Raw genomic sequence first — 12,973 nt, forward strand, 5'->3', positions numbered from 1 at the left:
CACCACTCCACTCCATGACTCCACTCCACGACTCCACTCCATGTTTTGTAGTATGCCTACATATAATGAATGTTGTCGCACTGATCACGCACTATTTTCTGAACTAATTAGTTTGACCCGTTTTTCCACCAGTGATCATGCTTAACCGCTTCATTTATTTTGGTGTTATTATAATCAGGCATTTCTATTTAAAATATATTCTGTAGATGGGAAGAGTATATGAAGCACTTGCATTGTCTACCTGTTTGTACTTTGATTTGCGGAGGATTAGTCCGGTGTAGAGGATGTGACTGACGCTTTCAAGGATATAACATGTACTTTGAACAGAATGTTTGACTGTTTTGTTAACAATTGCTGCCAAAAAAAAAAAGAAAAGAAAGAAATACGAACAGATACAAATGCTGCCTTAACTGAAATTGCATTTATGCATTATGTACGGTGTAACACTCCTTCTCTTGCGTTAAAAGCTTAATCCATGAAAAAAGATGTAATTCAAAAAATTACGCTTGGATATTAGGAGTAACGCGATTAGATTTCAACACGAGTATAGTTTTGTCTTCCCGTAAATATATTCTTTATTGCAAAATCTGTACAAAACTGAAAAATTAATAAAAGAATTTTGTTGATTACAACGAAGAGAAAATATCTTATATGTTAAAGGATGCAGTTGCCCACTCAAAGAAGACTGAACACAGCAAGGCACCGTCTTCGGAAGGTCAGTGGCTAAATCACCAATGGGAAGTTCCAACTCAAAGAAGAATGAACACAGCAGGGCACCGTCTTCGAACGGTTAGTGGCTAAACCACACATGGGAAGTTCCAACTGGTTTATTCGCGCAAAACCACTCTCTTAAACCCTAACCATGTTCCTTTATTACAGGTCATTTTACATAAATTACACCATACCTTACTTTTAGCGAAATACCATAAAAATAAGTGTAACACAGTTTTCAAGTGCTATACATTCTATTTTCAAAATATGTATCAGTCAACCTTTTCAGACCACACTCCTTTTCAGACCACACTCCTTTCCTGTGGCCTAAAACAAAAACAATTCAATCTCGCTTGTTAAACGGGAAGGAAGCAGTCTCGTCAATTTTACGACTGGTCTTGACAGACATTTCTATATGAATTGTTTGATCTATTGATCTGAAACGAAGTAGGAAACTATGAAGCCAGCACACACCAGTCTGCTGGAGTAAGATATGTCATAATCAAAACACGATAAAACAATACAAACTTCGCATGCTCACAGTCAGTGTCTCTCTTATTTCACCGTCTGTAATCAGACTTCGTAACCTCAAAATACATTATTTTGATAATATCAAGAAGTCCGTATCCTGTGGACATGTCTTAAAAGTGTTTGAGCACCGAACGTCTGTGGAGTATCCACTTTTTTTACTATTTTCTGAGTTATCTACAACAATTTATGTAACTATGCCCAACTGAGATGACAAAACTTACATTAACGAAATGTTAAAAAATACCATTTACATTGTAATACGAAATATTGCAGAAAAGTTGTCTGTAATAAGCATATTGACGGAAAGAAAGTTTTTAACTGGATGGTATAAAGCCGATTATAAACTTTTATAGTTTCATTTCTATATCTTATCAAATTAAATATAATAGTATTTGCTGTTACAAAATTGACATCAGTATTATTCTTATAGCAAGTAACGCATACATACTTCGATGAATGCTCGAAATGAGTTTTAGCAACAAATTATTTTACGTATTCTACATGGCCAACACATTTTTCTTACCAAATATCCTATAATCTTTATCTGTAAAATGATATTGCGTAAGTACTCACAGAATCAGACTGAGTAAATGGTTATGTGAAATTGTAATGAAATGTGATCTTACAAGGTTATGTTTCGACATGTAATGTGTAATGAACACATTGTGTTTTGCAAGAAATTATAATTGTAACGCATACATTAAAAAATTAACATCGGATAACTAAAGTCAGAAAAGGGTCAGGGGAACCCCCCCCCCCCCCACACACACACACACACAAACACACACACACACACACACACAAAATATTGAACGCTGATTGATAAGTTTGAATATTTTCATAAAAATATTGTACATTTGTCTGCTTTTGTACATGAACATACCTCTTTACCAGTGAAAATATAGTCTATGATCACACTGAAAGAAAATGGCTGCAGACATTGTTAATAGTATGCATGCTTCTAGCTCTAAGCCTTACGACTGCTGCAGCACACAAAATGGAATCTTTTATTCTACTTCGCATTCAGGAATGTAAAACCTTTTAACACTACGATTTCTGTTTTTAATGTAGTGATTAGTGTTGCTAGTACATCAACAACAAAATATCTGCATGAAATTTTATTTTTTCTAATAATTCTATTTTATAAAACTGAACCTTGAATTCCAAATAAGTTCCATTTTATATTTGTAGAAGAAATCTCTTTGCCAAAATGATATTGTCTGTCTATTTAAATTTACGAGATTCATTTTGATGTTCCACTATCCTGTTGTTGCTTTCATTAACTAGCCCAAAAAGTTTAAATTAATAGTATAATGGACAGTTAATCTTCTGATTGCCCACAGACAATTTATACATGGCGTTCTTTCCCGTTTCACCCGGGAAAAAATAGAAAATTGGAAACGAAACTCCACTGGTCGGCCAACACTACAAATATGAAAATGTTGCAGGGTCGGTTTAATTGAGACTGTTTGTGGATAGGTAATATTAGGATGATGGATATCCTTTATTTAGAAATACAAGATGATGTCCATGCAGAAGGAGAATAAGTATATAGTATAGTAACATTGTGTCGATACTTTTTCACTGAACATGACAACTAGTTATAGCAAAGAGCTTAAAATAAAATCTTTTGCAGAAGTACTGGATTTTCGAGGAAGCGGATTCGAGGGTAATTCAAATAAGCTTCAAGCTTTCATCATAATCATGCTAAAATGAATTAGTATTAACTTAGTATATACATGTTTACTTGAAACACAAAATCAGTGACAATGCTCTAGTACGGGTAGTTAATAGGTTAACCTGGACACTTATGAGGTAACAAAGAAGATAGCAGGTGACATCAAAACAATTTGTTTTCGATCAATTTTGATAAGCTATCACTTTAAAGTGATATCGCAACAAGAAGGTTACAGACTCTCCTTTAAGACAAGATTGTAACACATACTTGAAACGCATGCAGATATGTTGAATTTATTTCAAATACGTGATATAATGAAAGCTAATTTTGAATGCCTACATAAATAAAACCCTTTACCTGTTTAAACACGCAAACACTATTTTATATGACAAAAACATATGCATGACGGGTAATTATACACAATATTCGAAATAAAAAGTCTTGCAACTGAAAAAAAATGTGTCAAGAGTTTTACGTTTTTTCCCAAACATGCAGTCCTGTGTTTTTTAATTGAATTTGGTGCAGGGTGTAAACAATCATGTGGTTAATATAATCTTCTCAGGCATCATGTAAAATAGAACAACCTGACTATTATTAAAATAAAATCAGTGTCTAACATGAATCCTTTATATTTATACACTGATACTTTTATTCCCGGTACGTTATTACTGATTTCCGTTTATTTGACTCATTATGTCATGATATATGAATGTAAGTCTGGAACGTTCATTATATTTACAGACATTATCGTGACAAATAAGACAAATTATGCTCTCTTGAAAGTCCATTTACAGTCCAATTTAGTTAAAAGAATTAACGACACTCCTTTTACAGGAATATATGGATCGCTATAGTCGTAATGCTGCACTAGTCGTGTTCCTGCTTTAATAATCACATACTAGTACCTCATAAAGATTATACGAATCTGGGCAAGAATATTGTCTTTAGTGCATTTTGGTGTATGATTTCATATAACAAAGAGCTATGTATTTTATACTTCTCTGCATGTAACAATTTATTCATTCACACTTCCAAGTGTATGCAATTTCTATAACGTATGGTGCGTTTATTATCTTTGAAAATCAAATCAGTTTCTGTCGAAAAAGAGTAAATTTTAATGCCTTTGACCAAGTGACCTGATTGTTTCAAGGATTTACCTCAACTTTGAAAGTACTACAAAATCTTCTACATTACAGATTTAAATTAATGTATTATATAATTTTAAGAGAATGCATCTTAACAGTGTCCAAGTTTTTTCTAAGGTTACTTGTTTTTTCCATGTAAACGACATAAAATGTCACACTATGTAAGAAGTTCGAAACTGTAAGAATAGGATAAGCTTCGGCTAGTAGAATTGTCCAGTAATGAACCGTAACTAGATGTAAATTGTAAATAACATTTGTGATACATTGTATAATAAACACCTATTATGTGTAACCTAAATGTATGTTAATGCAACTGTTTTTTTCCCAATTAATGTTTTCGTCCAGTTGAGCGACCTGTGGAGTTTCCACTTTTTCTATTTGATCAAAAAGACCTTAAATTATTATATTTATCATGTTCTTAGGAAGTATCATTACAGAAAATATCAACAAACTGTTTATAGATCCTTTGTTGCCCGTACTTTAAAATACTAAATAACCAGCTAACCGGAAAAGTGTACGCAGAAATGTTTGTATTAGTCTAAAACTGTAAAGTGATCAAAGAAATAATAAAGTACTCTTGATTGCATTAATAAAGTTATTGTAACGCGAGCATTTACATTTTGATTAAAAAGTATTTCATTGATATATCATGTACATAAATCACATACATACAATAAAGTTCACAAGCATATAGTGCAAAGGATGGGAAAACAAGATTTCATTTGAAAACTTATACTTATTAATCTCATTGACAGTAAATCATGTTATAAAAATAAGATGTAACAAAAGTATGGTGTCTGTCTAGTTATCTGTAAGTTTAATTTATAAACAGAAGTAATAAGAATGTAATTGATTATTATTATTAAAAATGCAAAGTAATTGAAAATTTAATTAGATATTCCTTGGTGATCATGCCTAAGTGTCATTGACCAAATGATCAGTCTTAATGTTTTAAAGCAGAACTAACACATAGCCAAAGCTGTATCTAAACACTTGAAATTAAAGACAAAATCACGTGTATGCAAATATTTCAAACACGATCATGGTATTCCTTACGCCTCGAATCTTCTACACCTCTCAACTAGGCATTGCTGTCACATAAACACGATGCACTCGATTTTGTTTACTTTATATAATATATCATAGTAACAACAATTTGAATGTGTCCAAACACTCCAAAAACACATATAGGGCACATGTTATATAAAGTCAACACTATGTTTTATACCCGTCTGCTTGCTTAAGATATATCACATCTGTAACATCATCTGAATGAATGTTTGAATATGCAAATTACCTAAAGTGATTTTTATTTCAGATTACCATCTAACCGTCACTTCGACATGTCTGAACTCAATTATCAGGCACATTATTTATCTCCCTGTAATGTTTACAACGAGCTTTTGCCACCATGTTGACGGATAAATGTAAGGTTTCATCTCGTACTTCCGTCTTGTGCCTTGTTCGTAAGGTCCCCATCCATCACTGGGGTTTAAACTGGATTTAAAACGCTAAAAAGTAACAAAATAACCATTTAAACTTCTATGAGTGATAAGTAGATGAATATTGTCTTGGTTTATTTTTTTTTATCATTGTCGGAATACCTGTCTGTCTCTCGGTCAATCGAACGGTAGACAATTTGGTTTCCGATTAATGCTTTGGTCTACTGTAATCGAATTTCATAACACGATAGCCTGTGTTCGGTAAACGTCCGTATGTTTTCAAAAGGTCAGCAGGTCAAAGGTCAATATGTCACTGACCTTAAGACTAAAAACAGTTTAATATCAATTTATACTAGGGTGCTTTGGTGTAGCGCTGTCAAATTCACAGGATGACTGCTTGTGCCCAACATAAATTACTTTATTCCTACTGTTTTGGGGGTCAGCAGGTCAATGGTCTTCGAGGCTGAAAACGGTTTCCGAATTATAACTACAGAATGTTTTATACAATGTCTGTCAACCTTCGAGGAATGATTGTCTGTGAGAGGATGTCCCCAATCATATAGGGGTCAGAAAAACATGTCAAGATTACATTGATATTGAAACTAAAATGGCCAATAGCCGCAAACGGCTTAGACCTACGGCTACCAGAGATCATAGCATGATAGCCTACGGTTAGTTAATGAATCGCATTGATTTTGAGATAAGGAGGTCAAACGCCAATGTCAAAATATCCTCGAGGCTGAAAAGAGTTTCCTACTACTAATGACTACAGAATAATTTTGTCTAGGTTTAACAAACTTCATTAGATAATTACCTGTTGCCAGTAGACGACCTGATTGAACAGTGTCAGTACGTCACAGGTCAATTCATGATTACACCAGGACTAAAAATGATTTCTTCTCTTCTCAATAGCAAGCATGATTGTCTATCGACAGTAGATGGTTTTAATATGCTGCAGGTCAACATTAAAGGTTAAAGTGTCACTGATACTAAATTGGTGAAAGGATATAAAGCTGGACAACACCTGCGCATGTTATCATGAATTTCATGGCAAGATTGCATTTGATCATCTCGTATAGTTTTAGGATCATTAGACCACCAAAGGTCAATGCCATAGCATATTTAAGACTTTAAATAACTCCCTTGGTACCCTATAACTGGCAAAAATTAGGCATATGTGTTTTACAAACATCTATTGTTAATAAAGATATACATTTATTTATAACTAAAATACAATTTTACTTATATCAATATTTCTTGGGTTTAAACGAAAATGTTAGGTGTTTGTTTATTTGTTTGTTTTGGGTTTAACGCCGTTTTTTCAACAGTATTTCAGTCATGTAACGGCGGGCAGTTAACCTAACCAGTGTTCCTGGATTCTGTACCAGTACAAACCTGTTCTCGCAAGTAACTGCCAACTTCCCCATATGAATCAGAGGTGGAGGACTAAGGATTTCAGACACAATGTCGTTTATAAAATAGTCACGGAGAACATGCGCCCCGCTGAGGATCAAACTCGCGACCCCGTGATCCGTAGACCAACGCTCTTACCTACTGAGCTAAGCGGGCGGGTTTAAAATGTTAGGTATTATTGCGACTCTTAACAATGCAAGAAGGCACCTGGTACAATTCGAATATTTCAAGTTTTAATTTACTAGTAGTACTAGCGAATGCACTGCACATGCTTCAGTTGGCTGAAGGCAACTAGCTCGAAATCAGCTACACACTATTATATAAACAAGTTTATAATTAATTTTCTTAAAAGACTAAGGTATTAAAATGCGAAATGCAAAATACCTTTAAAAGCGATCCTTTCTGCCTGAGTACAGACACAATACCTACAACGACCATTGCAATGATTGGTATCATACCGACGAAAATGCCGGCAGCCACGGCGCCGGAGCTGTACTCATACCCATCACCGTATGCAGGCTCTGAGTACTTTGTAAGCAAGGCTACAAATGCTATCTGTAACAAAAATTGAACATTAAGGAACCTGTCAAATTCTATTCTAAAAATTAAGATAAACTGTTACCTACCGGATCAATTACAATACTCGGGACTATTTTCAACATAAATTAACATTCAGTATTTAAAATGTATACTCTAATGGAAACATTACCGACACTGACCAAGTTTCTTATAATTAATGCGCTCAGATATATTGAACTACTTATAAGCACAAAATACAGATAATCTAGTAACATCACATCATAGGGTCGTTGGACATGCATGGCTTAGAGACCGTACGTACTGATTTTGTAATGCAATGCGATTTATATGCATACCCATAAGGAATAAAAATGTAAACAATGTACGTAATGAGTAGGAATCATTGGACGGTCGATCTTAGTCAAAGTATCGATTACAAAAATGTATCAAACATACAAATCGTTTTCGTTAAGATATGCTGCTGAATTATTAGCTTAACGCAATTACAGTTATGACACAGGACCTCGGACTCTCCCTCTCCCTATCTTTCCATCTTTCTCAATTTCTATTAATTTCTAGGTATTTTTTTTACTTCTTTTCCAATAGTGTTGTTATTTATTTATTTTGCTTAGCTTCGTTTTCTTCCAAATACATTTTGTCATTTTTCCATCGTAATACAGTGTGTGGTAAACCTGCATGGGTTTTGGCACAGAAATATTTTGCTTTTTGTAAATATCTGAATAAATAGTTTACATTACCATGTTCTTTTATCATATATTAAAGAATACATTAAGACGGAGCTTTGCTGAAAATTTGAACCTTATTGAGTAAATATTGTTCAAGTTATTCCCAAAAATATACATAAAAAACTCCCGACTTCGAGAAAGTTTATCAGCAGAAACCATTAAATGCTCCTAAATACATATTTTATATTTTGCCATGGTATTTCCACTTTCAATATATTGTAAATATATGTCTTAATATTTATGTAAAGTTTGAGGACATGACATTATGTAGCTTTAAAGCAATCTTGAAAAATCTACTTTGTTTACATTTTGCTAGTCCATTTCTTATGTGACTAGAGCTGGCCAATGAAAATTATTTATTAAAAATATTTAGAGATATTGTTCAGGTCTGAAACTTAACTGTCATGTCAGGGATATTAATTTTTAGTTATGTGAAATTTTGTAGATTTTTTAGAAGCCCTGTTCTGTTGTAATCCTTTAAAAATGGCCCTTAGATGTGAAGACTGATTTTGGCAGCCATATTGGATATCTTAGGGAAAATTTGTGTGTCAATTCTTTGACACTTGATTTAAGTACTTTTAAATCATTATTTGTAATTTGAAATATACTGATAAGGTGCAGTTTTTCTTCTAGTTTGTGTTTATGTAATTGGTTTTTGATGACATTTATTCTGTTTCTTACATTTGGTGAGAAAAGTTTTACATATTTGGGAAAATGTCATTGACCAATCAGATTGCAGCATTTTTGGTGCTTCTCTATAAATATGGGCTTATCAGTTATTTCTTGGCTCTTCTAGTTTACACTTTTGGATTAAACACTTCACTTTGTTAGGAAAATATTGGAAATTTGGAGCCAATTTTAGGAACTTTGGACTTAGTTTTATTGGGGAATAATTTAGAAATTTAGAGTTTAATTCATTTGCTTAAGAAAATTACTGGAATTATTACATGCATTTTATTTGGACTTTTCTGATAATTTTGACATATTCTTAAAGGAACTAAATTGCATAATTGGTGTATATAGTAATTGTAGAAGCTTATTTGTAGACATAATTTAGATCTTTGTAGTTGTAAATGTGTGGTTATGAGAGTACTTTTGATTTAATAGATTTATAAAACTGGACTTACTCTTGTGTCTTCATTTAATTCTGCATAATGTGTTGACTTTTTCCAAATTATAATCTAAGTGGTGTTATAACAATTGAACTTATTATTACAGCACTTGGCATTATAATAACTTTGAAATAGCCCAGAAAGTGGCTTTATAAGGAATCTGGCTTTTCCTTAAATTAATTAAGCCAGTGGTGTCGGTCATCCTGAACATTTACCCCCAAAACTCGAGCAATAAGAACATTGCCAACAACCACATTTTAGGTCCTCGTTGAACAATTTAACCCCGGGACTGGGGTTTACGACAAAATTGGCGTCAGAAGCGGGGATTTCATACAGAAATATTATTTGGAAATAATTTATACTGCAGGAATCATTTTTAATAATCGGACCTCAGCAGTTCAACAGGACCTCTGGATTATACTCATATCTTTGAAACATAGGTGATAGTAGGGAAGACCTGTATTATACACTAGGCTTTCTTCTATCGCTTATTGCATCACAACTCCTTCTTTCTTGTGGTGATAGTGTGAAAGGCCTGTGAATGAACTAGGCTTTCCTCTATTGCTATACAAATCTTCAGTTGGGTGATTGGGCCTGTGATTATTAAATCAGGTCATTCACTTTTTCTGAATTCCCAAATCCTATCATAGTGTTAAGGGCAGGGGAGCACGGCATCGGTGCGCCTGCCACAATTTTTCAGACTTAGTGTTAAGTGCAGGGGAGCGCGGCATCGGTGCGCCTGCAACATTTTTTAAACCTTAGAGTTAAGAGCAGGGGAGCACGGCATCGGTGCGCCTGCAACATATTTTAAACTTTAGAGTTAAGAGCAGGGGAGCACGGCATTGGTGCGCCTGCAACATTTTTTAAACCTTAGAGTTAAGAGCAGGGGAGCACGGCATTGGTGCGCCTGCAACATTTTTTAAACCTTAGAGTTAAGAGCAGGGGAGCACGGCATCGGTGCGCCTGCAACATTTTTTAAACCTTAGAGTTAAGGGCAGGGGAGCACAGCATCGGTGCGCCTGCTACAATTTTTCCTAACTTTAGTTGTAAATGCAGTTGAGCCTTTAGTCTTTGCTCCTGCAACATTTTTTCCTAACCTTAGTGTTAAGAGCAGGGGAGCACGGCATCGGTGCGCCTGCTACATTTTTTAATCTTAGGGTTAAGGGCAGGGGAGCACGGCATCGGTGCGCCTGCCACATACTTTAAACCTTAGAGTTAAGAGCAGGGGAGCACGGCATCGGTGCGCCTGCTACATTTTTCAAACTTTGTTAGATGCAGGGGAGCACGGCATCGGTGCGCCTGCAACATTTTTTAAACCTTAAGAGTTAAGGGCAGGGGGGCACGGCATCGGTGCGCCTGTACATTTCTTTCATGACTTTTGTTGTAGATGCAGTTGAGCTCTTAGTCTTTGCTCCTGCAACATTTTTTCCTAACTTTAGTGTTAAGAGCAGGGGAGCTTGTTATCGGTGCACCTGCGACCATTACTAACCTAGTGTTAAGTGCAGGGGAGCACGGCATCGGTGCGCCTGCTACATTTTCTTTAAACCTTAGAGTTAAGGGCAGGGGAGCACAGCATCGGTGCGCTTGCTACATTTTTCCATGTATTTTACTAAGTTAAATGTTATAATTAATCCCATAGATGCTCTTTCTACAGCTTTCTAAAGTGGATTATCACAATTGTGGGATACTTACATCGAAAGAGGATTTAAAACCCAAATTTTGTGACAAAGGCTAAAAATCTGTATCTAATGTACAGAAAAGCTATATATCATTTAATGGAGTAGACAAAGTGATTCATGAAAGTATGTAATAAAGTGATTTAAAAGTGATTCTAGAATGGATTTTAACAGTTATTCTGGGATGTTATGTTGAAACTGATACCAGTATAGGAAATTGTGACTTAAGATAGGAATCACACTCCAGAATATTTCCACAATTCTGAGACAATAAAAAGTTAAGGCTTTGGAGTAGAATCTGTAGACATGGTGATTCTAAAATGGATTTAATAAGTGACATTAGGATGGATTCTAGAATGAATACTGACTTTAATTCTGGAATGTATGTTAATTCCAAAATGAGAAATTGTGACCAAGATTGGAATCACACTCCAAGCTACCTGAACCAGTATGAAGGAGACTTTTATGAACCCAGATACAGACTACCTACCTACAGTGGGAAGCAAGGTTATTTTGAGGCTTTCTTATGGCAGCTACAACGGTTTTCTAAATACTATGCATGGACAGATGAACAATATAGATTACAGTTAATCTTGGCCTTGAAAGGTGATGCTGTGAAATTTGCCTCTACCTTATCCCCAGATACACGTGAAAACACACAGACACTCATTGAGGCTCTAACAACTCGTTTTGGGCAGAGTGCGGTGCCAGAAATCCATAGGATTAATTTGTACAGTATTCAAAAACACCCTTCTGAGACACTTCAACAATACAGTGCACGGGTAAATCAGCTTATGGCAAGGGCATATCCAGGGATGATTGGATTTCAAATATACAAACAACTTGCTGTGGAACACTTTCTAAGAGGACTTCCAGACCAAAGACTGGCTTACGATGTCCTTACAAAGAAACCTAGGGACATTTATCAAGCTGTAGAGATGATTACATGGTTTGAGACCTGTAAGAACAATACAACTCGTTTCATGGGGAAAAGTACTCGTGTTGGGCGCCAGGGAGAGGACTTTATGACGGAGTACAATCAATGCAAAAGTGTGTTATCAACATTTTCACAGACTTAACAACTTCCCTTTCAAGAATCGAGGAAAGTGAAAAGAACAAAACTTCAAGCTCAAGCATACCAACAATAAAGTATAGGTCACCATCTAATAAGGATCGTGACAAGCAGAGGAGACAACTTTTGACCAACTCATCAAAAAGACTTTGTGACTATAAATGTTAATTTAACATGTTTCCATCTATATTTGACTATTTCATTATAGCCATATATGATGAATTTTGCTGAAGACAGTGACTTCTTTTGTAAATATCTGTAAATATAAACTTGATGCTATAGGACCAGAATTGCAGAACTGTGCTGTCTATTCAAATGTGTGCTATTTAGACAGCTGAGACAATGTAACATTTTATATGATGTTTCCTTGTAGGAAAAATATCAATAGATTTGATGGCTGGAATCCGTAAACTTCCAAGAAGAGTAATAGATGACTTTGAGAACTATTGATCGTGAAGTGGCGGACATCAGAAGTTTAATTTTGTGTTGAAAATTGAACCGAACTTTTCAGATCAATCAGACTAATTAACTTGTAAGACTCTTTATAAAGTTCATCTATGGTTTTATAGGACTTGGAACTTTACTGAGTAATTTGTGCTATTTCTATTTGTGATGGATTTGGTGTGTCAATTTTTCAAGACTGTCTAGCCGACTGTTATTAACTTTCTTGTTAATGAGTTTGTAGGTTTTGCTGGGATTTGTTGAGAAGACCGCCTGCCTGCTGATTCTGGATTTAGCATGGTACCGTTCAAAGGAATTGAGCTAGGATTTACCATTGCACCGTTCACTGGTGGACTGGATTACTTCTGATTTGTATGAAAGGCTATTTTGAGTATTTCTATCTTACATTCATAGTGTATCCAACAGTTATATACTGTGTAAAATATAAATACTTTTGATGCAATATGGTTAGAGTTGTTTTTCTTAA

At 34.9% G+C, this 12,973-nt stretch overlaps 1 protein-coding gene across 2 annotated transcripts in view; it reads right to left on the bottom strand.

Moving 5' to 3' along the window:
• Window positions 1-1,996: 1,996 nt before the first annotated feature.
• Window positions 1,997-12,973, bottom strand: part of LOC123528966 (sodium- and chloride-dependent betaine transporter-like) — a 44,258-nt gene continuing 33,281 nt past the window's right edge. For both annotated transcript variants that reach the window (XM_053521591.1, XM_045309084.2), the window contains exons 14-15: window positions 7,305-7,475; window positions 1,997-5,576 (exon numbers count right to left, since the gene is read on the bottom strand). In XM_053521591.1, coding sequence (XP_053377566.1) covers window positions 5,439-5,576; window positions 7,305-7,475 — 309 coding nt within the window. In that variant the 3' untranslated portion in view covers window positions 1,997-5,438. The remainder of the gene's footprint in view (window positions 5,577-7,304; window positions 7,476-12,973) is intronic.

This window comes from Mercenaria mercenaria, chromosome 13 (assembly GCF_021730395.1).
Source record: "Mercenaria mercenaria strain notata chromosome 13, MADL_Memer_1, whole genome shotgun sequence".
In the NCBI taxonomy this organism is placed as follows: domain Eukaryota; kingdom Metazoa; phylum Mollusca; class Bivalvia; order Venerida; family Veneridae; genus Mercenaria; species Mercenaria mercenaria.